At 37.4% G+C, this 27014-nt stretch overlaps 1 protein-coding gene across 1 annotated transcript; it reads right to left on the bottom strand.

The window, feature by feature from the left end:
• LOC137249576 (scoloptoxin SSD14) lies at positions 1–26888 on the bottom strand. Its single transcript, XM_067781207.1, has 6 exons — positions 26773–26888; positions 26488–26699; positions 26016–26412; positions 4948–5367; positions 443–683; positions 1–379 (listed from the first exon to the last, which is right to left on the bottom strand). Exons 2-6 carry the CDS (start codon positions 26693–26695, stop codon positions 101–103), a joined length of 1545 nt encoding a protein of 514 aa, XP_067637308.1. The 5' UTR covers positions 26696–26699; positions 26773–26888; the 3' UTR covers positions 1–100.
• Between the last annotated feature and the right edge of the window lie 126 nt (positions 26889–27014).

Here is a 27014-nt window from a genome sequence, read left to right as displayed (position 1 = left end):
ACCTGAAACGCCGCATGCATATTTAAAATTTTTATCAACTTTTCCAAATGTTGAAATAAAAAAATATATATGTATATATTGTTTGCCAAGTTTTTAACTACTAAATATGTGGATAAATCACTTTCCAACTTCCTACACGCCGACGGTCACATGCCGGCTGTGGAACCTCTGAATTGATCCCAATCGCCGTAAGTGCCGAGTAGGCTTTACTCCCAGGCAAATAATTAAGCTCATGGCCCACTTTTAGTAAATAATCATTAATGTGCTCTTCCACTTCTGGTTCAACATCTACTCTCATTGGAGCCAGCTGATGATGTAATCGGCCAGCGTCAATGGATTCTTGAAGCGTATTGTTAAGCATGAAATAACGCAGTATTGTCTATTAGATGATAAAACTATAATGAGTTTGTAGCCAAATATTAGACATTAAATGCTCATTTACCTGGGCAACAGAAGTGGTAATTCGTGATCCACCAGCACCTCCAATCATCAATTTAACATTGCCATTTTGATCAAGAATAATGCTGGGACATGTGGAGCTCATTGGTCGCTTGCCGGGTTTAATATAATTCGACGGTGAAGAAGGAATTCCGTAAGTATTTATAACTCCTGGAGTGGAGAAATCATCCATTTCATCATTCAGTATTATACCTGTTTGTCGTGATCTCACTTTTGCTCCCAAGCTTTCAAAATATATGTTTTTAATGTAATTAATATCAACATCTTACCCATCAATATTAAGGCCACATCATAAGAAAACGCTCAAAAAATTTTTTATTTTCCTCTTGTATGTTAAAATTGAAAATGTGTATTTTTCTATTTTTTATTCATTTTCTGTAGAAAATTGTTTCCGACATGGGTCCTGCAACCATCAATTTAAGCCTGGATCTATTTCTTGTAAGTTTAAATTGATGCATGCAGACCGCATCTGGAACGATCTTTTGTAAAGAATGTGAATAACAATAAGGGAAAATGCTTATTTTCAAATAAAACAACTACAACTTTGGCTTAAAAGGGGAAAATAAAAAACTTTCTTGAGCGTTTTCTTATGATGTGGATACAGCGCGTTAACTATTGAACGTCGCCTCAGCGGAACATCACCGTATCTCTGCTGCTAGTTTGGAAAAGTCCCATGACAGAAGTTGTTTGAAGAACGCCTATCTCAGAACATTTTCATAAATGCATAGAGCATCCAGAAATATCCAGAAATATTTAATATCCAGAAATATTTAATTCAATCTGAGATAGGTTGTCTTTGAACCGGATTCTGAGACAGTATTTTTCAATAAAATTCGGCGAAACAGCGATTTTGAAAATCTGAGTTGAGATTTGGCGTTTTCTAAATGGCCGACGGAACATTTTCTTTAGCTGTCGACACATAACAATCTACAAAAATATAGGCAGGGTCCGTATGATGCCTAAATAGAATTTTCTAGCCAAGTATATGTCCTTGCGACAACAACAAAAAATATTCCCGCCTATTGCGAGTGTCGATTGCAGTAGACAATTCTCTGTTAAGCAGAACAGCTTAATATTATTCTACGTCCATAAGAAACTCTCATATTAAACTAATAGGCAGCAATAAAAATAAAGAATTTAACAATTTTTGTTGTTATATCGGCCTACTGATTTGTAATATCGCGAGTTAATATCGAGCTCAAGGCCTAACAATAATTATTTTTATCATTATTATTGCTATAATATATTTTTTCTTAATTGAAAAAATTTTAAATTAGAATAGAAGAAAGAAAAAATTTAGACAACTGCCAAAGCTCGTTGTATAGATCCATTTCGGGAACTGCTAAATTCCTTCATCGGCAACGTTTAGGCGCCGCTGCTATAACCATTCAGCCATCACAGCGGTTTTTTGTTTGTCTTCATTATTCCTACTTCAATACTGGTTCTTGCCAATTGATATTCACAGCACTGCGACATCTGTTACAGAATAGTTGTGAAAATTGGACTTTGTTTATGGCGATGATGCCATAGTGTCATATTTTATTGACACTTTTTCCCCGTGCTCTGGGATGTATTAACAATTTTTGTTGTTATATCGGCCTACTGATTTGTAATAGCAGCGGCGCCTAAACGTTGCCGATGAAGGAATTTAGCAGTTCCCGAAATGGATCTATACAACGAGCTTTGGCAGTTGTCTAAATTTTTTCTTTCTTCTATTCTAATTTAAAATTTTTCAATTAAGAAAAAATATATTATAACAATAATAATGATAAAAATAATTATTGTTAGGCCTTGAGCTCGATATTAACTCGCGATATTATAAAGAATTTAAAACAAATAAAGGAGACAAGATCTGTATTTAGCACAAATGTAGATTAGACCCAGTGATTCAAAAAAATTGCTCAAGTCTGCTCTTAAATTTGAAAATTAGACTTAAGAAAGTTAAGCTTTATTTTTTTTTTACCCTTCGGAAGCTCAGCCGAAACGATGTTTGTGTTGTTTTACTTGATATCCAATTGAATGAATAGATATGTATGTCATTATCTTGAACTCTGAAGATCTTAACACATTGCTATTTCAACGTTTAGTGAAACGAGAAGCATCCTTTATGGGGCAACAACTTATTGAGCGGACAAAGCTATGTATATGAAAACGACTTAAGAGGTCAAAAGGACATTGAAAAGAGTTAAAATCTTTTCCTTAAATATCGGATGTGAAATAATCAAGTAATAAGTTATAAAAATGGAATGAAAGTGTAAACCTCCATTGAATTCAGTAAAATAGGTGCCAATTTAAAGCAAATTTCGGGGTAGGCATTAATGCATCAGCCTTCACTCACAGTTGAGGGGGTAATGCAAAAAATATCAGCCTCACTCAGTTATAGTGGTAGTGAGCCTGAAAAATGTTTCACTAAAATTTAGAAGCTGCACCTGTAACTTGTTATACGATTCGTTATTGAAATCAATTTTTTAAATCGCAATAGCTCTGAAATGGTTTATCGGATTAGGGAAATATGTGAAATTGTGGCTAACAATCCTCATTAGATCCATAACTTAATATTGTAAAGAATTTAGGGAAACTCCCCTTAATTTACACCTTCCGCTAACATCCGTATCGCTAAATTGTTGAATAAATAACTCCAATATTCAATAATGCGAAATGGTCTTTGTTAGACTACTTTGAAAGTACTTCACAATAACACTTATACTTCGCAACCAATAGCGTGCTTAAATCAAACTGATTTGTCATGCCTCAGCTTGAGCTGCTTTTATACTCTTCGGTTTCCTCGTTCACCCATTTCTCCTAAGGTTTAGTAATTTCGTGAACCTGATGCTTGTTTACCAGCTATATACACGTATATTTGTAATTTGTATCCATATGCGTGTGTATATGTGAGTACTACTTCGACCAATGACTACAACTGTGTGTGAGTTATCTCTTCGTTGCCTTGTATGTATGTGGGTAGATGATGATTAATGTGTTTATGTAGCTTAGTTTAATATTGTTGCGCCTTTATTTAATAACCTTAGGGATGTCAGACAATTAATGATGCTAATGTTCGTCACAATATCATTAACACGCTTTTATTAGCTTGGCCTGTATCTATGTAACGGAATCTTTGAGCTTAATTTTCACCGGTTTCTAGAAGTCTGATTATTTTGAAACTTTGCACACGTATCAAGGACCGATGACAATGCATTAATCTGATGATGTGGTGACATAAGGTCAACGGCCATAAGGTCAATTGGCCTCATTACCACTTTGAATGGCCATAAGTTTGATTGAAACTTTGCACGCGTATCAAGGCTCGATGACAATGCATTAATATGATGGTGTGGTGACATAAGGTCAACGGCCATAAGGTCAATTGGCCTTATTACCACTTTGAATGGGCATAAGTTTGATTGAAACTTTGCACACGTATGAAGGCTCGATGACAATGCATTAATGTGATGGTGTGGTGACATAAGGTAAACGGCCATAAGGTCAATTGGTCTTATTACCACTTTGAATGGCCATAAGTTTGATTGAAACTTTACACACGTATCAAGGCTCGATGATCTTACAACAATTTGCGGGCCCTGGTATTGAAAATATTTTCAGCTTCAACTTAGTTCACAAAAATGTTTCTTCACTCAGTTGAGTGAAGTATAGATCATATTGTGCCGAATACATATTAGCATTCGCACCCTATATTCCACGTATTATCTCAATCCTAGTCACCATTTCAGTGCTATTGCGATTAAAAAAATTTAATTCGAATACAGATGGTATAACACGGACCCTGGAAAAAAATAGTGGGCACTCAAATTATTCCAATATAGTGAAGTGCCAATGAAAGTGTAATGCAATCAAAATTTAGTGCACTACCCTCAACTATGATCCAAAGCAAGTACAAATTTGGTTACATAATATTATCCAATGTGAAATTTATAAAAACGAAATTCAGGGCGCAATAACCTCCAAAGAGATTTTAGGCTGAGCTTCTCATCCAATTTGCGTCGTAATCCTTTTTAATTTTTCCTACAAATTGGCGGGATGGGTCCTATATGTTTTAAACCGACTACGAACGGCATCTACAGATGACTTCTCACTGAGAAACTTTTCATGGCAGAAATACACTCGGAGTGCTTGCCAATTCACTGCCGAGTGGTGACCCCGCTAGAAAACTTTATTCTGTTTTGAAGTTTGCCTTGCCCTGGGGTTGAACCCAGGGTCGTCGCTATTGTAGGCGGAGCACCCAACCCCCTACACCACGGCGGCTGCCGCAACAATGAAATTATTCTTGGAAAAGTAAAAAATAAAAGATATTTTAAACGACGCCATATTATCACAACATATTTATGAAAATGATGGTAGGTCAGGATGGTTCTGACTATTTGTCAAATCTTTCATTCATTCGTAGGACGAAACGGGTGTTAAAATGGGATAAGCTATTTTTAAAAAACACATATGTACATATATAAGGCACAAAGAATTGCAACTCACTGGCTATTAACGGTGCTAGTAACTGCAATTGCATCACCATTAGGGGCTAATATTGCAATGTTTGCTGTTCCTTTGTCATCTTCATTTGTAAAATTGGCACCATAATAATGAAAATCCGTAAAGGTTCGATCATCTAAAATTTGCTCTCGTACCTGATCTGCATAGTCAGGGCTTAGCAAATTATTATAAGTATCGATCACGTCTGGCTCATAATGTATGTCTCCCAGTGATGTGCGCTGACCATACCCATGCTTGAAAGTCTCAATTAATCTATGCCAAAATACAGGTTCTATTGTAGTAAACATCGGTTCCATGACATTGAGTATGAATGCCAGTACAGCTCCGCTAGTTGGTAAGGGCGTGGTATGCAGAGTATAGCCGGATTCAAATACAACTTTGACTGTATCTTCCCACCGTACTCTGAGTATAATACCATATATGTATAAACTTAGAAAATTTTCAAAATATTTTAGCCAAATATGTAGATATGTATGTAAATTAGGCCGTATCAACAAAAACCACACCCTAACAGATCACAAGAAAATCCTCAAGAAATTTTTTAATATCCCTCTTGTAAGCCTAACTTGAAAACTTTTTATTTGAAAATATGTATTTTTTTATTTTATTGATGCATGCCGACCGCATCTGGAGCAAATTTTTGTAAAGAATGTGAATATTGATAAGGAAAAATACATATCTTCAAATTAAAAAACTTGAACTTTAGCCTACAAGGGGAAGATAAGAAAATGTTTTAAGCGTTTTCTTACAATGTGGATACCGCGCTTTAGCAGCTTTTACCATGGCGGCAAACAAATCTGTAGTTTTTACACACAATAAAGCTAGGATGGGACGTCCGTATGTTGGAAACACCCATATACATATGAGAGCAAATAGATACATTGCTATATAATGCTCAATTTCATCCGCACATAGACTTTCATAGCTTATGCCAACGTTGTCTAGTCTCAACTGGTTTATCTTAATTATTTTAAATGCATTTCAAAAACTGTATATCTTCCTCTCAACTCTTCCACTTCCTCTTCCTTTATTCTATTTCTCCCCTTTTACGACTTTTCCTTTTATTAAGAAACAAATAGACAATCATTGATTGTTATAAATAAGATATTATGTACATTAACCTGGATCGACTTGTATGGATGAAAGTTAACCGATATCGCGCCAACGATTTTTCGATAGGATTTGGGCTTAGGCAAAAAAAGTTTTGGTGTTTTGGTCGAAAAATTTACCCTTCGCCATTTTTTTTGCAGGCTCGAAAATTATTTTTATGGGTATGCGTAGTGGAACTTTTTTTCCTAAGCCCAAATACTATCGAAAAATCGATGGCGCGATATCGGTTAATAAATCGACCCAGTCTAATGTACATATTCGGAAACTATGTAGATTAGAGATATACGCCGCCGATAAACGCCGCCGCCGCCGCCGATTTTGGTCGTTTTTCGCACGCCGCCGCCGAATGTCAAAAATATCGGCGTGGCGGCGCGGCGTCCGGCGCGTTACTATATTTTCTACTCGTTTAAGACTGTTTAGGCCATTTATTGCTCATGTCGAAAATTGGTCGGATATGGTCGAAAGTGGTATCAACGGATGCGCATCACTGCCAGTTATAAGAAACTAATTGCGAAATTTAACTCTTTATAACTATTCAAAAGGTATTTAAAATAACAGGCGCTTTCGATGTCAGCTTATCACGGACTTTCCATCATCCAATTCAGCAAGTTATTAAAACAAAATACTAAAAGAAAAGTTATATAATAAATTCATATGCTCACTTTACATTTTTGAAAAAATTAATAATAAACAATTAATTGAAATAAAATGACCCAAGGCGAACATGTTTTTAAACTGTCCTCAAGAATAAGCGAAATCAGTGATGCAAAATACTTTAGTAAGTTCTAGGGGCATAAACACTCCTTTGAAATTATTCTTACCTCATACTTAAGTTGAGGATATATGTACATATGAGAAGGGTTTGAAAAATCGCTGCGGCTTACATTCAAACATCTGTTGTTTATTTGCGAAACTATAAAATAGCGTCTGAAATGTTAATTTTAATTTTCACACTTCATCCTTCAATACCCAAGTCTCCCGGTTTGACATTTCCTAAAGTTGGCGGCCCTATCCAAAACTAGTCCCTTGGAGTGAATCACATTGATTATAGCCTATCAACCAAGTTTAAATATCACCTACACGTTACGGCTCCTTTTACAATTGTGAACACGTAGGCACATATATCTACCAGGTGAGGCTTTGTCTTCACTCAAAGTGGTGAAGCAAAAGCTTTCCCAAGACAGTGGAACTAATGACCGTGTGTGATACTACCCTAACGTAGTGGACAGTCGAACTTGTCTGAAAACTGAAGCTACGCGGTCATCCATAATGAGCTGCTATATCGTAAGGCCGGAAAACAGTAGTTAACAACTTTCAACTTAAAATCCGTCGACTTTCATTCTAAATTTGATTTAACGAAGACTATTGAAATCAATGATGTGAGCACAAACGTCTGCAATCTTTGGTCTACATTTTAAAAATTTTATCCAGGGTCCTTGTAAAATTTTAATTATGTAGATGCGCCGAGGATTATACGGATTTTCACCCATGATGCAATGACATCCACTTAGACTGCTTATGATTTCGAGCGCGGCATCTTTGGCCGAATAGTCACTCCCTAACGTTTCAAAGTGTAGCTCGGCAGCATAGCGCAACAAAAGTATTCGTTGGAAAGTCTTCGGAGCTACACCTAGAGCTTCTAGGAAAATGACGTCGACGAAGGTATGAGTTCGAAGTCGCAGTCGTATAGCTTCTGTACTGGCATATGGTGTGAGGCTCAGGAGGCGTGGCAGCGACTGGTGGTAGGGATTCCTACTGTTCGCACATCGGAAATTTTAGCTCTTAAAAACAGCCGAAAAAACTGGAGGCGCCCTGTGCCACGATACTCATGAGTATTAATAGACCATTCATAGCAACCCTAAGTCGCCTTTATGCGTGACCGCCAAGGAGCGACAAATGATTTAAAGAAATTGTGTTCGCGACGATTATTAGGAGTTAACCCTAGGTGAAACTACGCTTTGCACGAGATATACAGGCAAAAGTGTGTCTATTTTATGTATCTCTATTTCTTTTCAGCAGACGCAGCATTACCATTTCCAAAGACCGGGGTTAGGTTCGAAGCCTCTCTGGAGCATGCGAACGAGGGACAATCCCTTCGCAAGGAGCTACTCCTGAAAATTTTAGAACGGTCTGCGAGATTTTGATGCAAAAACCCCGGATCTTTCCGAAATGGCCAACACGTTGATTTCCTTAAATACATATAAACAAAAACTTTCCTAAATATTATTTTTTTAAATAGAAAAATCAAGCTTTTAAAGTAAGAACACCGGCGTACGCCGGCGCGCCGCCTACGCCGCCGCCGCCGAAAAAGTGATCGGCGTAAACCTCTAATGTAGATATGAATATTCACTATAAACGGGGGATGACATGACGTATGAGTAACTTATTTCCATAAAAAGAATTTGGATTTCGGTTCACGTAAAGATTTTGGAGGGGTGACATGAGGTCAGTGGCCATGATCGTCAATTGACCTCATGCCACTTCAAAGCTGCTGAATTTACTTTTCAATAGCGTCGTCATATTTTTGCACAGTCAAATGAAAAGAGCAATGAGTGCAAACCTTTAAAAGAAGTGTGAAGGTTTTGATTGTATGAATTGTCCAATCTACGTCCACACTGACTCAAATGCGTCATTTGAATAAATATCAGTTTTTGCCATATACATACATATGTATTACTCCTATATTGCTAATAGAAAATGCTCGCAATGAGTTTTGAATTCGAAATCAAAACAAGCCAGCCTACAAAATTTTTGTGATTGTAGCAGCAATGGTAGCAGCATAAGTGTGACAAGAAAAAATTCCAATTTAGGTAGGTACATTCGATTATTGAATACAAAAACAAAAACATTTAAACACCAATATATCGGCACTCTGATGTTTGTTAGTGTACTTAGCCTATAGTAGCAATATAGGGGTATTAGATATATGGTTTCTGCTCATGGTGCTATTATATTGTTGGCTCATCTCATCAGCTGATTTTATTTTTTTCATGTCACTGGCATAGGGATTGTCAAAAGGATATGGCAAACGCAAAATGTAACCAACATATTGACAATTATTTACTGCCATTGTGGTAATTTTTTTTTATTAAAAAATAGTTACACATCACTTTCAGTTACTTTTTAATTAATGCAACTAAATTAGCTTATTATTTTCCTACAACACACAAGAATTGCGAAGTTTTATGTTTTCCGATTCCAAAATATGATGGAAACATAAGTTTCGTCTATTGAGCTGCCCTTGCTTACGACAGGTTGAAGCATGATGTAATAACGACAAGGTGGTCTAGGTAGTGACAGCTCATTTTGAAAACTCCCATACAATACGAAGGCTGGAGAAAGGGGAAGAATAGAAGAGACCGTTGTGTCAAATAGTATGAAGTAAAGTAGTTTTTTCTATCAACACGCTATATACAAAATGGTGAAGAATAAAGAGAGGTCTTTCTTGTCGACAGTGCTTAATTCAAGTCCAAGTTTAGGACAGTTATCATCCAAATACTTTAGAGAAACTTTAAAAAGTGTTTTTTTGAAGGACGGCCTCCTTCGAAAACCTTCTTAGAAGAATCCATCAGACTTAGCAGCAATAAACGTGCATTTTTCGCCAATTAGTGATTGTAGATAGGAAACCATCCTATATTGCCCCTAGCTAGCCTTGTCGCCTTGCTCCTGAGCTCGTTAGCTCGCTGTCTACTTCTTTAGTTTCGAGGGGAGTTAATTCGTTAATGTTCGCGTGAGTATTGTTTTATGTGGTATTAAAAGTGGTACCGGCATCAATCACTTCACGGAGTTCATTGCGGTGTGCGGTAGGCCTAAGATGCAGGAGCAGTATGACGTGTATATAAAGGCTTAAATACTCTTTAGAGGAAGCACATAAAATGGGGTCGTCTATTTACAAGATCGTTTCAACAAACCCGAAAGATTTGTCTAAGCTTTATTCCCGTAGGGCCAATATCCAAACTGTCAACATGTTCAAAACTTTTTGAAAAGGTAGTTAAAAACAAAGTATCATTCGCTATAAATAAAATAGTCGATCCATGTCAGCATGGTTTCATTGCGGGACGTTCGACTGCTACAAATCTGCCTGTTTTCTCTCAGTTTTGTGTCTCTGCGTTTAAGGATGGATGTCAAGTTGACACCATATATACGGATTTTTCCAAGGCTTTTGACACAGTTTCGCACAAATTACTTCTGTGGAAACTTGAAAACATGGGCTTTCACTCAAGCTTTCTATCGTGGCTGAAGTCCTATTTGGAACATAGAATATCTTTTGTTGAAATCGAGAGAACTAAGTCTTATGAATTCTCAGCAACTTCAGGTGTACCACAAGGTAGCATCCTTAGTCCTATTTTGTTCTTAATGTTTATTAATGATGTTGGCTCATGCATAAACTATTCGAATTATTTGCTTTATGCTGACGACTTAAAACTCTTTCGGAGAATCTCCTGTACTTCTGATGCATTGCGTCTGCAAGAAGATCTGAATACTATAAATAATTGGGCCTATCAAAATAATCTGCGACTCAATATTACTAAATGCTGTCACATGAAGTATACTTCTACGAATGTGGTTTCATTCGCGTACTCGATTTCAAATGTAACTCTTGCGTCAAGTAATGAGTTTCGCGATCTTGGCGTAATTTTTGACTCATCTTTTACTTTTTGTAATCATGTAAACTTTCTCATACCTAAGGCTTATACCAACTTAGCTTTCTTGCGACGATATGCCAAGGATTTCAAGGACCCATATACCAGGAAAATCTTATACAATGCCTTAGTGCGTTCTAAGTTAGAGTATGCATCAGTCATATGGAATCCCATATACTCTTCACACTCTTTAAGAATTGAAAGAATTCAGCGCAAGTTCATACGATTTGCTCTTCAACCTCTGCACTTTGTTAATCCCCTGCCACCCTACAATGCAAGATGCATGCTTATCAATGTCTTGCCACTTGAAGTTAGACGTCTTGTTCAAAACGTAATGTTTATTTTTGACATAATATCCGGTGCCATTGACTCCTCAGAACTACTTGGGCAGTTGACTTTCAATGTCCTTAACAGAGCTCTCCGCTTTCACACTACATTCCGCGTTGAAGTGCTGCGTTCGAATTACTTCAGTTTCGCACCTCTTCTAAGAGGTCTTGTAGAATTTAATCGCCTATCCAGAAGCCTTGACCTGGAGTTTGCCATGCCAAGGTCTCTGTTTAAGGCACGCATTGAGTCCTATTACTTATCTCAGTAAATCTTACTTTAAAATTGTTAAACTAGTACTAAGTTAACCTGTAATCTAGTCAGTAAGGTTGTTACCATTTGACTTAATAAAGAAATGAAATGAAATGAAAACTGCGCACGACAAGGGGATACTTTATAGAAACCCTAGCTCCGACATATTTGGCCACACTCTCTGCCTAAGGCTGGCAATTTGGGGGGATAATTTCTGCTATTACATATATTTAAAAGAATTCGATGGGAGCACAAAAAGCAGCTTACTTGGCGAAATTAGTTTCGCTATCTCGAACTATCTACTCGGATGGTCAGGCGGCTATCAAAGGACTGAGCTCTAAAACTGTGCGATCGAGTGTAGGATACCGCTCGCCACTCGCATCTGCTTCTTGAAAGGTGGGCCTCGTGCCAACGAAGCAAGCTAAGGGTTGTGGATAACAAACGCTGAGCGACATAACTAAGGTTTGCCGGGCCACTGCTCAGGAATGCATGCAGTGCGACTTAGTGTTCTAGGAAATCCCAACTATGTTAGTTGCATGGAGGATGACGAGGTGAAGTCACCCAATCACTTCATGCTTAAATTCCCAGCTTTTAAAAGGGCAAGCGTAAATACATATGTATATCGGTAGGGATGTACAAGCGGCGATTCACTAAATGACCAGTTTCGCCTTTAGTTAGAAATGTGTATTGTTTTTTTATTCAAATATGTACGTATACATAAAAGTAGTAATACATCCAAATTCATACAATTTTGTAATAAATAAAATTATTTTATGAAAGTTGTCGTGAATTTGAGCGATAGAAAATACAACACAAAATAGAATTGCAGTTGCATAGTTTTTCAGAAAATTTTTTTGTAGTTTTTAGTATACTTTTTCTTTTAAATAAAAAGTTATTTTGCAAAGAGGCAAATTGAGTTTTAGAGTGGGAGTTCAAGATGGCGGATTAGTAAGAGCATGATGAAATGAATATTCGGGTGTTTTCATCCCGTTGACGTTTTCCCTTATTCTGACAAGTTCGGCATGCATATTTTAGAGGGTTGTCTATCATACAGAGCTGCCTTTGATTTTTACTACGATCGGAGTAGATTATACTGTACATTTAGAAATAAAATAACTATATACGCCGCTACTATAATTGTTTAGCCAAAAAGATTAACGTAACTTTGTGCTCCCCAAAAGAATATAGAATAAATTTTACAGAAAACTAATTTTTTGGGGAAATTTTTAAGAAAAATGAAGCAATCAAAATGTAATACTAATAATACAAGTAAGTAAATACTGGAAAAAAGAGCTACCGAAAAAGTGAGGTTATGTTATTGACATCACCTTTGTAATTACATCATGAATAAGAGAAGCTGCCAACGTCAGTCACTTTGTAATTGCATCTTGGTGTTCTAGATTGCTCTAGTTTGATTTGAGCGGACTCATGAGAGAGAAAGTTTGTTATTGAACACAAGTTTGTGAATTATTTCAACCCATGATACAATTACAAGGTGACTGACGTTGGCAGCTTCTCTCATAATTTTATCATACTATGCTCTTACTTATTTTGGGTTCAAGAAACAGACCTATAATTTTATGTTTTTGATTATAAAATACCAATTTTATACAGAAACTTAATGGGAGAATCCCAGTTTCGTTTGATGAAATATATAATTATTTTTTCTTTCTCACGCAGGGCTTGCTTCATTAATGAGAATCCGTCAGCAGACCCAACAAAATTTTGCGATTTTAACAAAAAACCATTGAAATGGTTAGCAGACGTTTCCTCATTAAAAATTAAAGGCAATCCAAATAAAGTTCATAGATGTTGCACCTAACCAAATATGTGCCTCTTTATGAAAAGCCAAAAACAAAATTTTTCCATTTTGTGCTGCTTTTCTATTTCTTTTTTTTTTTGTTTTTTTAATTTTAGAAAATATTTTAGTTTTAATTATCATTTGTAACATTGACTAAAAAATCCGACACAAGCAAAATCGACTCGATTTTTGGCCCATCAGGCATTCAATAAAGCAATAAATGGCTTTAATGTAGAAAACTTGCCTAATTATTTCGTTAACCCTCTGTGTGAAATTGGTATAAACACATTTGATTATTCTATTTGATGCATTGTATCATAATATTTTGTCACATAAGAAATCAAAATATATTGAAATGGAGGAAAACTCGCATTTCAAATTATTTCTACGTTTAAGAAACGTAGAAGACAAGAACACAAAGTATCACTATCTGGAATATCTCGAGGACCTCAACCTGTAAGAACTGTACAATCTGATGTGAGCGAACTTGAAAAAAACAACACTCCAAACAAACAAATTCCCCTACTTCATCTATAGTAGAGCTGCAAAAGTATTGATATAAATATCGATACCAGGTTCGTGGTGCAATTATCGATGTTTTTTTCTAAATATCGAGTAATTTATTCCCATTTCTTATTCCTTTTTCTAGCGGCGAATTAACAGCGTCTAAAACTTTGGTAAGACAAATAAAACATGAATAAATAAAATTACATACATAATGTCAGATTTGTGTTTATTTTAGGTGAATACCTAACAAGTTGGTGGCTTTTAATATTGAAAAATTCTTACAAAAGTTCAATGTGAAAGTTACGTTATTATACCTTTCATGAACATGAAATGGTATATTAACTTTGGTTCGATGTTTGTAACGTTGAGAAATATAGAAAATAGACTCACCATTAAGTATACCGAATTGATCAGGGCTGTCTGTTTGAACGCAAAGTAGTCGCTCAAATTTTGAGATATCTCAATGAAATTTGGCACAAGGATGTATTTTTGTATTACATTAGAAATTTGTGGGATCCGGTAGGATCGGACCACTATAACAAATATCTCCCATACAACCGATCGTTCAGATAAGACGGTTTTGAACATTCCTGCCGCAATTTAGAAAGTATAAACGTGAAACTCAGTGGTATATATTCTAAAATATCATAGAAGGTATCCTGAAAAAATCACTTTGATCGGAGCTATATATAGTTATATCACATACAACCGATCGTTCATATTGTCACGGATATTAGCATCACTAAATTATCCCATCACTAAGGCGATGCTAAGGCCATGCCAAGCAGTATTTACGTTAATAATCAAATCAAGTATACACATATATAAGGCAGCCCAGAGAGATGTCACACACAGATGCACTTACTTATATGCCTATGTGTGCGCGAGAGACTGTAAACTACAAACATTCACATCAATAATTCAATCTTTATGTATCTACATAAACGAATAAATAATTGCGTCTACACATATGTACGTATACGAGCAGCGGAGCGGCAATGCACAAACACATGCATATATGTTGTTGTGTAACTGACTGTTGGGGTAAGGCGGAGGTGGCATTTGGGATGCTGGCAAGCCCCTGCTAGCTCGTCGGGCGGGGTGAGTTTTTGCTCACTCGCCTTACCTACAGTTATACAAACAAGAGAGAGGTTCATGCCTGAAATCTATGCAAAGGAAAGGAAAGCTGGAAGAAAAGGTCTGTCCGTGTCAGGTGGAGTCATCCCTCCCACTCTGCGTAAAACCTTGACGCAGCCTTGGACGTCGCTGTGACTCCTAAATTTAGCAACGTCCCCTTAGCCTGACATTTGTCGGTATGTTACTGTCCCATGTCCCTATCCAGTCTAGTCAGTCATAGTCGCCTCACATTCACGTCCCCTTTTTTTGCACACGTGCAACACCCACACCAACTGAGTGTCTTAGCCTATCATTTTTGAATGGAATCAACCCATGAACCTGCTGAATATAAACGTATGAATTTTTGGCATAAACGTTATAAAGACTCTTTATTCAGTAGTTACCCTGACCAGAGAAATAATATTAATAAAATTCACAATTCAATAATATCACCTATCTTACGGCTAGTTATGGAGACGACTTATATCTATTGTATATATATATGGATTGCAGGAGGCTAATAATAAGGAATGCGTTTTTGAAACATAGGTAGTAAGGAAACGGAAGCTAAGTTGGACAATTAGGAACTCAAGGAAATATCAAGATGCCGAAAGTCAACCGGAAATGTTTATTTAACAGAAAGGTTATGAATGCAAAAAGACAAAAAAAAACACAAAAGGAAACTCTATAATGAAACTTGAAATTAAAAATTACTGAATCGAAAATATGACAGGAGCTTTAACGTAAAAAGAAAACTAATAATGCCAAAATTGATTAAATTGAAAATTATTAAATAACAAAAACTTTAACATGACACAGAAACTCAAAAATGAAAAAAAAAATTCTTATTTGCAACTCGTTAAGTGTACTTAGCGAGCCGCCACTGTATGCCAAGCGATTATCACCCTCTTGGCTTCCAATAGGGTTTCTTTGTTAAAAGCAGGCATGCTTAACGAACGAAACGATATCATTTCGTTACGATAATCAACGTTAATAAACGAAACGAAGTCACTTCGTTTCGTTTATTAACGTTAAGATCGTGAAATTAACGTTAATTTGACGTTCTTAACGTTAATAAACGAAACGAAATGACTTCGTTTCGTTTATTAACGTTGATTATCGTAACGAAATGATATCGTTTCGTTCGTTAAGCATGCCTGGTTAAAAGGTGAGATATGTGTACGTTTGTATATATGTACATACATTTGTTTGATTAAAATGAATAGCTTAAAGAGATATCACTTACCGAGCATATCCCGTGACGGAGGCGCCTGCGTCGAAGAGAGAGAGCGTGGCTGGAAGATCAACATATACATACGTACATGAGCATATACCTACAAACAAATCCTATGTTGGAACGACTACTCAGTAATAGGTGGAAGAGGGGATAATGAGAAATTGCAAAGTTATTCGGGCATGCGGTTGCGGCCCGGATCAAAGGCTTTACGCGCGGTCAAACAAATTAAATTATGAAAACAATATATATAAATGGATATGAAATGTGGCGATAATAAAAGATTTAAAGTTTAATATGGTCCGGGGTATTGGAAAAACTCAAAAATTTAATACTTCGGGCCACAAAAATGGAATCGCAAAAAAAAATCTAAATTAATAAAAGTATTGAAAAATAATGAAAAAATGGGCTAAGTAAAAAAAAGGAAAGAAACTCAAAGCGTGTAAGAAAAGCCCGAGTCGAAAAGAAGAAGAGTTAGGTGAAAAAAAATTTAGCAAACTTTAAATGCGAAAAAAAAAGCGAAATAGAAGAAAGAAAAAATATAAGTGCAAGGTATAAAAACCGAACGCGAAAGAAAACTGAAAATTAACCAAGAACTGAAGAAAAATATGGAAATCCGAAAAATGTAGATTATTACGAGGGTAATAGGAGGTAAAAAAGTAAGAAATGAACTGTGAGGCAAATAAAAAAAAGGTGTGAAGAGGTAAGAAGAAATGCACAAGTGGAAATGTTAATAATTATAAAAAAAAATTCTTAATATTAGGGTGCTATAATGACAATTAAATTCATACAAAAATCTAACCAAAATTCATCCAGGTTTTCAGTTATTAAATAGAGAAAAACTAAAAACTAGATCTAAAATTTAACTAACACACTCCGTTGAAAAGATGATTGCAAATTCAGAAAAATCCAAAAAAATTAAATTGAGAAAGTTGGTAACTTTAACTTAAACTAGCAAACAAAAATTTAAGCAAATGGATTGCAAAAAAAACTGCAACAAAACAAATGCGGTGTTGGTTCCTCTCTCCTCTATTGTGGTTTTCTCTGCAGGCGAAGCTTCGAAAAAAAATGCTGCGGTGCCGGGACAGGAGCGCCAAGATGCCCCTCTTTTATACCCTTCGGCGTGGAGTCCGGCACCGGCTCTATGTTTCCCCTCCTGCTGGACTTCAGATACTACCCCGCTTATTTGCTTCTTTTTGGTGTCTGTGTGTGTGCGTGCGTGTCGTGGCACTAATGATGGTGGCTGGTGTGGCAGGTTAAAACCTTTGTGTCGCAATCTGAATAGGCAAGGGAAAAGAATTTTAGGGACTAGCGTCATGCTGACAACGAAACCAGACATTAGGGTACATGTGGACTTATTATATTTATTGACTTTCATCGAGTTATGTTATTTTATCTATTTATTTGCTTTTTTTTTTATTATTCCAATATTCGTATTTATGTCATTTTATTTATTTAGTTGATTTTAATTTATTTTACTTAATTTTATCTGTATATTTAATGTTATCTAGGTATTAGATTTTACACAAATGTTGGACTTTATGTATCCATGCATGTTATTTTATTTTATTTTGTTTTATTTTATAATTTTAGTTAATTTATTTAAATTTAATTTTATTGTTAACTTTCATTATTTTATTTAATTTTATTACTTCACATTATCTTTGTAGTTACTTATATTTATTTATTCAATTTTATGAATTTTAGGTATTTAATTTTATTTTATTTAATTTACATTTTTAAAAATTTTATTTATGTTCAGGAATAGTCCACACGCACCAGGGGCTGGGGCTGGGGATTTCACTGACTCACCTGAATAGGATCCAGGACACCGAGTTGTTTTTTTCTTATGTGCCGGTGCTTAACGGGCCAATAACGCGGTTAGTAACAACCGTAAACCGAAACTTATTTTTTTTTTTCACAAAGGACTTTTTTTCCACTTAAAACGACTTTAGTAGCTTCCGCACTCACTTGCATGTACTTTACATTTGAGACATGCCCTGTCATCGTTTGGCGATCGTACCCCATAGATCGAAAGCATTTCTTTCTCACCACTTTCACTCAAGAACGAAAGATACCAATACATACAATCCTCTTTTGGCGGGAAACGACAGACATAAACTTTCACGAACAAACTTCACGCATACTAACAGATACATGTTCGAACATCTAGGAATGTGTTTGCTTTCTACCAGTTACTAACACATGTGAACGTAGCTATGCTGGTATATGCACACAGATATATACGTAGATGTTTGAACATCCTTACCATCGCCTTAACCCACTGGCTGCCGCTACAATGTTATCTGAGTTGTCACAAGAGAGAGCAATAATTTGTGCACGTAGTTGTGGCTGGCGATTTTGTAGCCGAAACAACTAGTAAGTTCTGGAAATCGAAGAGCCTAGAAGTATGCAGCGTAAACTATAAAAGCGGGGCAAGCGAGTAAGAAGTAATTCAGTTTGATTTGAGTTGTCAAGCAGTTTGATTAAGACGATATCTAGCGAGCAATAGCAGTGTTATTTTGAATAGTAGAGTTTCATTGAGCTATCAATCAGTGTGGTTATTAAGCAAGCTATTCGTTGCACAGTTTGTTATTGTGAAGTACTTTAATAAAGGCAATTTTGCATTATTACAAATTGGAGTTATTTATTCAACAGTTTAGTGATTCGAACTTAGCAGAGGATTGCAAATAAGAGGATTTGCAAGCAAATTCGTTACAATTGGTGTCAGAAGAGGAATTGTTGAATAAATTCTAGAGGACAACAAGGACATGGCAAAGTTAAGTGAATTGAAGATCCCGCAACTGAACAAAGAGTTGGAGAGCCGTGGATTGAATACAAGCGGCGTTAAACTCGAACTTCAGGCACGGCTACGAGAAGCAATGGAAGCAGAAGGAATTGATGTGGAAGAGCATGTCTTTCATCTTGATGGCGAGGAGACAACAAAAATTGAAGAGAAGAACGAAACATCGCAGACGGTTACCAGTACAGACTTGAACATGATTTTAGCTGCAATATCTGCTCAAACATCGACAGTGTCATCTCAACTGGCAGAACAGCAGACATATATGGAATCGCAGGAGAACCGTATAACATCCAAGATGGAAGAACAGAAGACATATATGGCATCACAACTAGAATCGCAGGAGACACTTTTAACATCCAAGATGGAAGCACAAGAGGCACGTATAACAGAAATGTCATCACAAATATCCACAAATATGTCATCACAGCTGGAAGAACAAAAGACATATATGGCAACCCAACTGAAAGAACAAGAGACACGCATAACAGTACAACTAGAAGCACAAGAGGCGCGTATATCATCAAAACTCGAAGCGCGCATGGACGAAAAAATAATGCAGTTTGAAGAAAAATTCGAGGCAGAGGTGGATGCGTTGAGAGGTCGTATACAGGAATTGCAACTTAATCGGCCGGCTGCTTCAGCGAGTAATACAAAGGTAAAAACTCCATCTTTTAACGGTTCTGTTCCTTTCCAGGTCTTCAAGCTTCAGTTTGAGAAGACCGCAGCAGTGAACAACTGGAATGCGGAAGATAAAGTTGCTGCATTGTTCGTGGCATTGAAGGGGCCAGCAGCGGAAATCCTACAGACGATTCCCGAAGGAGAGCAGAACAATTATGAAGCATTGATGGCTGCTGTAGAACGACGTTATGGAAGCGAGCATAGAAAACAGATATTCCAAATTGAGTTGCAAAACCGCTACCAAAAAGCAAATGAGACATTGCAGGAGTTTGCTTCAGATGTTGAAAGGTTGGCTCATCTCGCAAATGCGAACGCACCCGTGGAATACACCGAGAGGGTAAAAATCCAGAGTTTTATAAATGGCATACGAGACGTGGAAACGAAGCGAGCTACATACGCGAACCCAAAACTGACATTTGCTGAAACGGTATCACATGCATTGACTCAGGAAACTGCCTCCCTATTAAGTAAACCAGCAAATAAGGCTCATCGTGTAGAAGTAGAAAGGCCAGAATGGGTAGACACAATTTTGGAAGCACTGAAGGGATCACAACAGAAAAATGCCGGAGTTATTAAATGTTTCAAGTGCGGCAACCCAGGTCATATTGCACGACATTGCAGCACCGGTCCCAATAGCTCCAACAATGTGGGTGGCCGTAAACGCAGAGCTGAAGGAGATGAGCAAATCTCCAAGTCCACTCAATCGTTAAACTAAAGCGAGTCAGCCGCAAGGGGCGACAGCTGGCTCCCTCAATTGAATTCCCCATAATCTCTATCTCACAAATTGGAAGAAGGTCAAACAATCTTACTGTCGGAGGACATGTGGATGGAAAGGAACGTTTACTGACTGTAGATACGGGTGCATCTCATTCCATCATTCGAGCGGATTTAGTCAACAAGAAGATAACACCATTGCATGGAGCAAGATTGCGTACAGCCACTGGAGAAGACAGCACGGTTCTAGGAGAAGTATCATGTGAAGTCGCAATTGGGAACGTCACGGTAGTACACTATTTTATAGTGGCAGAGATTGTTGATGAAATCATAATTGGAGTTGACTTCTTAATCGACCAGGGCATCAAGATCGACATGCAAAGCAAGACGATGCGATATAAGAACATGGATGTACCACTTAATTTCGGCTACGAGAGAGGCTACAGCAGTAAACGAGTGCTGGTGGAAGAGAGTCAGCGAATACCACCAAAATCCGAAGCAGTCATCTGGGCAAAGGTTGATGGAGATTGTGGGACAAACAAATTGTGGGTTGTCGAAGCAGCAAACAAATCAGCACTGAACATACTTGTAGGAAAAACCCTGGCTATGACAAAACAAGATGGACGTGTTCCGGTAAGAGTACTCAATGAGTTCAATTCACCACTCAAACTGACTAAAGGAGCTATTTTGGGAAGATGCCAAGAGGCTGAAGTAGTTATTAACTGTGAACAGCTCCAGGAACACGTTTCAGCTAGTAATACTAATCTTTCAAATGACATCACGGCATGGACGCAGGGGCTAGAGGAAGCATATCAGAGTAAGGCAAAACAACTGCTCCTAAAGTACGCCAACATATTTGACCAGGATGGTTCTAAACCAGGCCGCACCAACGTTGTGAAACATCAAATTGACACTGGAGATGCGAGGCCGATCCGTCAAGCTCCACGTAGTGTTCCACTGGCGAAGCGGCAAGTTGTGAGTCAAATTATACAAGAAATGAGCGACAGCGGCGTCATCGAACCATCAGCTAGTCCCTGGAGCTCACCGGTAGTACTTGTAAAGAAGAAGGATGGAAAAATGAGGTTTTGCGTGGACTACCGGAAGTTGAATGACGTTACGAAAAAGGATAGCTACCCATTGCCAAGAATTGACGACACTCTGGACTCGCTCTCTGGTACGAAATGGTTTTCCACACTGGACTTGAAAAGCGGCTACTGGAAAGTGGAGGTAAAGGAGGAAGACAAAGAGAAAACAGCCTTCAGCGTCGGAGATGGTCTTTGGCAATTTACAGTAATGCCCTTTGGACTATGTAATGCACCAGCTACTTTCGAGAGACTCATGGATCAGGTATTGAAAGGACTACATTGGAAAACATGCTTGGTGTACCTGGACGACATCATCGTATTGGGCAAGAATTTCGATGAACATCTTAAGAACTTGGAGGAAGTTTTCCAAAGAATAGCTGGCGCTGGACTGAAGTTAAGTCCCAAAAAGTGTGCGCTGTTTAAAAAGGAAGTAAATTATTTGGGTCACAAGGTAACGACAGAGGGCATCTGCACTGCGAACGAAAAGATAGAGGCTGTAAAGGATTGGCCAAGACCACAGAACCTACATGAATTAAGAAGTTTCCTTGGGCTGTGCACATATTACCGACGATTTGTACAAAATTTTTCCAGCGTAGCCCATAACCTCCATGAGCTTACAAGAAAAAATAAAGCTTTTGAATGGAAGAAGGAGCAAGAAGTGGCTTTCCAAACATTGAAGGAGCGTTTGTGCACTGCCCCAATGTTAGCATATCCGATTCCAGGAGCAACATTTATTCTAGATACAGATGCGAGTGGATATGCTATAGGAGGCGTTTTATCACAACTGGTCGATGGACAGGAGAAGGTAGTTGCGTACCTCAGCCGTTCGATTGGAAAACCAGAGAGGAACTATTGCGTTACACGGAGAGAGCTGTTGGCATTGGTAGAGTGCATTAAACATTTTCACAAATATCTCTACGGCCAGCGAGTCCGCGTCAGGACAGATCACGCAGATTTAAAATGGCTGCTGCAGTTCCGTAATCCGGAAGGACAATTGGCACGGTGGATCGAGCGACTACAAAGATATGACTCTTCCATTGAGCATCGAAAAGGTAGTACCCATGGAAATGCCGATGCAATGTCACGAAGACCATGTAGTTTGGAATGCAAGCACTGTTCAAAATCCGAGGCTAAAGAAGACATTATAGATGTCCGGCTAATGACTATAACATGTACAGATAAATGGGACAAGGAACAGCTAAGAAAGTGCCAGCTAGAAGATGCAGATCTGTCACGTGTTATGCAAGGGCTCGAACGAAATGAAAGACCAAACAGAGAAGAGATGTCAGCAGAGAGTCCCATTGCGAAGTCATATTGGGCACAGTGGAACAGTTTAGAATTGATATCCGGTTGCCTTCATCGAGTATGGGAGAGTGAGGATGGTAAATACAAGAATAAACTGATAGTTGTTCCCAGAAAGAGGATTCCTGATGTGCTCAGCGAGCTGAATAATGGTCCAAGCGGAGGTCATCTTGGAATCACGAAGACGCTCGAGAAGATTAAACAGAGATTCTATTGGGTTGGTTGCCGTCAGTCGGTAACTGAGTGGATTGCGAACTGCGAGGTTTGCAGCAGAGCGAAAGGGCCCAGAACACGAAGTCATGGCCAGATGAAGCAATATAACTCAGGTGCGCCATTTGAAAGGATCGCTATGGATGTCGCCGGTCCATTTCCTACTAGCAACGGCGGAAACAAATATGTACTGGTAGTTATGGATTATTTCAGCAAATGGCCAGAGGTATACCCAATCCCAAATCAAGAAGCGGAAACGGTAGCAGAAGTGTTTATAAACAATTGGGTTGCAAGGTATGGTGTACCAATGGAGTTACATTCTGACCAAGGCAGGAATTTCGAATCAGCTGTGTTCCAGGAAATGTGTAAGTCATTGGGCATTCCAAAAACACGGACAACTGCATTGCATCCTCAATCCGATGGTATGGTAGAACGATTCAATAGAACATTGGAGGAGCACTTAAGGAAAGTAGTGGACAAGTACCATAAAGAATGGGATACCCGCATACCATTATTCTTGATGGCTTACCGATCAGCAGTGCATGAGACAACGGGCCAAACCCCTGCAAAAGTAATTTTTGGCAATGACCTTAGACTGCCAGCTGATTTGAAGTTTGCGATAGATGCCAATGCGGAGAGAAATGTTAGGAAATCCACTAGTGATTTGGAAGAAGAGCTAAGAGAAATACATGATCTGATAAGGCAACGAACAAAGATTATGAGTGACAAGATGAAAGCCAGATATGATAAAGCAATTAATTCAGAAGGTTTTCAGGAAGGAGATTTGGTGCTGTTATACAACCCACAACGTAAAAAAGGTTTGTCCCCGAAATTGCAGTGTAATTGGGAAGGCCCATACAAAGTTGTAAAACGGGTCAACGATGTAGTGTACCGCATGCAAACCATCGGTAAACCACGAACCAAAATGAAGGTGGTCCATTTGGAAAGGCTAGCAACGTTTAGATCGAGAGATTTGTCTGATCGGGACGATCAGACTTAGGTGGAGGGCAGTGTCACGGATATTAGCATCACTAAATTATCCCATCACTAAGGCCATGCCAAGCAGTATTTACGTTAATAATCAAATCAAGTATACACATATATAAGGCAGCCCAGAGAGATGTCACACACAGATGCATTTACTTATATGCCTATGTGCGCGCGAGAGACTGTAAACTACAAACATTCACATCAATAATTCAATCTTTATGTATCTACATAAACGAATAAATAATTGCGTCTACACATATGTACGTATACGAGCAGCGGAGCGGCAATGCACAAACACATGCATATATGTTATCTGAGTTGTCACAAGAGAGAGCAATAATTTGTGCACGTAGTTGTGGCTGGCGGTTTTGTAGCCGAAACAACTAGTAAGTTCTGGAAATCGAAGAGCCTAGAAGTATGCAGCGTAAACTATAAAAGCGGGGCAAGCGAGTAAGAAGTAATTCAGTTTGATTTGAGTTGTCAAGCAGTTTGATTAAGACGATATCTAGCGAGCAATAGCAGTGTTATTTTGAATAGTAGAGTTTCATTGAGCTATCAATCAGTGTGGTTATTAAGCAAGCTATTCGTTGCACAGTTTGTTATTGTGAAGTACTTTAATAAAGGCCATTTTGCATTATTACAAATTGGAGTTATTTATTCAACAGTTTAGTGATTCGAACTTAGCAGAGGATTGCAAATAAGAGGATTTGCAAGCAAATTCGTTACAATATAGAAAGATTTTTGGCAATTTCTCCCTTAATTTCCAATATAAAAATGTTAAACTTGGTGATATTTATTCTAACATATCATAAAAGATTTCCTGAAAAAATCACTTTGATCGGAGCTATATGTATATAGTATATACCTATCCCCATACAACCGATTCGGTTAGATAGAAAGATTTTTAGCCATTTCTCCCTTAATTTCCAATATAAAAACGTTAAACTTGGTGATATTTATTCTAATATATCATAAAAGATTTCCTGAAAAAATCACTTTGATCGGAGCTATATGTATATAGTATACACCTATCGCATACAACCGATCGTTCAGATAGAAAGATTTTTGGCCATTTCTCCCTTAGTTGGCAATATAAAAACGTTAAACTTGGTGATATTTATTCTAATATATCATAGATTTCCTGAAAGAATCACTTTGATCGGAGCTAGTTAGATAGAAAGATTTTTGGCCATTTCTCCCTTATTTTCCAATATAAAAACGTGAAACTTGGCGATATATATTTTAATATATTATAGAAGATTTCCTGTAAAAATCATTTCGATCGGAGCTTTATATAATATATATCCCATACAACCGATCGTTCAGATAAGGGGGTTTTTTGCCATTTTTTATTTTATATTTATCTTAAAAATCGTTTAGGTATGTACATCTGTTCGCTATATATTTCTTATCTTATACCACCGATTATTTGGAGATTACGAACGGGATAAGATTATTTTTCAGCCCCACTCATGAAAGGTATGAAGTCTTCGGCACAGCCGAAGACAGTCCCGTCCTTTCTTGTTTTTTTTCATATTTTATACACATATATACATGTATTCGTGTATGTAGATATACACGCAACAGAAGACATCATTGAGTTTGAAGACGAAAATTGTGTTGCCAAAAAGCTACGAAGTACAAAGTCAAGCATTTGGACCCATTTTGACAAAATCAGTAATACTATTGCAAAAAATGTTATACAACTAGTGGTGCGTCCAATTTGTTTCACCATCTGGAACGATCGCATACAACTGCAAATTTAGATTCACATAGCTCGCCAAATAAGATTAATTTTTATATGAAAAAACATATGAAGATCCATCATCACGTAAAGGCTTTTGCCAGCACCCTACTGGGGTTTAGCCACCGCAGACGTTCGACCTTTTCCCATAGTGGATGACAAAGGGTGTCGTAACTTTGTATATACCCTCGCTTCGCTGTATAAGCTACCATCGCGGACAACTTTGCAAAATGTGTTTTATGATCGTTTCGAAGTTATGAAGACAATATTACATATACATATATACATGTATATATTATATTTACCCTGATATATACTGATATTGCTTTTAAATTGAGTACACGCTTTTCACTATAACAAATAATTCGATATATATCGCGATATATCGATACCCTCCCTCTTAAATATCGAAAATATCGAGTATGCCGAATATCGATACTTTTGCAGCTCTAATCTATAGCAAGCATTCTGTCCACAACACCAAGGTGGCCGCTAAAAACATACACGTGCACATATTAAATAATTTAAACTCACTGGTAATTTTTTAAATCTGCCTCTGTTATGATGCCTCCCATTTCTTGTATATCTTCAACCAATTTGTTGCCAATGCTCCCACCTCCGTAAATGGCATCTGGACCTTCTTCTGCAACAATTCTTAATGTTTCTCCTAATTTTGGACGATACATTATTTCATCTTCTTTGTAGAGATCATTTGTTAACGGATTAATAAAAATGTCAGCCATTGAAGGTTCATTACGTATACGTTGGCTATACATATTCAATACATTTGCCAAATGTTTGGAAACTTTGATGCCATTAAAACATAATTCAATGGCCGGCTCGAACAGCATCTTCCATGGTAATTTTCCATATTTCTTATACAAACTCCAATAGCCATAAATTTCACTGGGAACAGCCGATGCAATTGCACCTACGCCAAATGTGAAATTTATTTTTAACTGTGCAGTTAATTAGTATATTATAATATTTATGTACGTATTAATACCAGTTATAGTTTTATTAAGAAACATATTTTGATTTGAGGCAGCGGGCGCTGTTTCGCGTGCAATCAAAGTCTCTATCCGGCCAGTTTCTTTGGTATAAATAATTGCGATAAAACCTCCGCCTACGCCCATGCTATGAGGTAGCAAAACACCTTCACATAACAGAGTGGCAATAGTAGCATCCACCGCAGATCCACCATTACTTAACATTTTCCTAAAGACATAATCATAAAAAAAAAAACGTGTGAATGTGAATAATTATGATGATTAAATAATGCTCTCTCTACCCTCCAATATCAGCGCAACCATCACCATTCGACACTATGGCACCATAACCCCTTCCTATCGATCCATTTCGGGTTGTTCTCAATCCATAAACCGAGACTAATGCAATGCCAATTATGGCTACAGACACAATTAACCAAATAATGGCGTATTTTTTGTTGTTGAAAATCCCACTAAAAGACAAAATTATATTTGTTTATTAATTTTTTTTTGCGATTTTACAACGCAAATGCGATTTTTTTAT

This window comes from Eurosta solidaginis, chromosome 4 (genome assembly GCF_040869045.1).
Source record: "Eurosta solidaginis isolate ZX-2024a chromosome 4, ASM4086904v1, whole genome shotgun sequence".
Classification (NCBI taxonomy): Eukaryota; Metazoa; Arthropoda; class Insecta; order Diptera; family Tephritidae; genus Eurosta; species Eurosta solidaginis.
The sequence above is the reverse complement of the archived record's forward strand: the minus strand, read 5'-3'. Positions and strand labels throughout refer to the sequence as shown.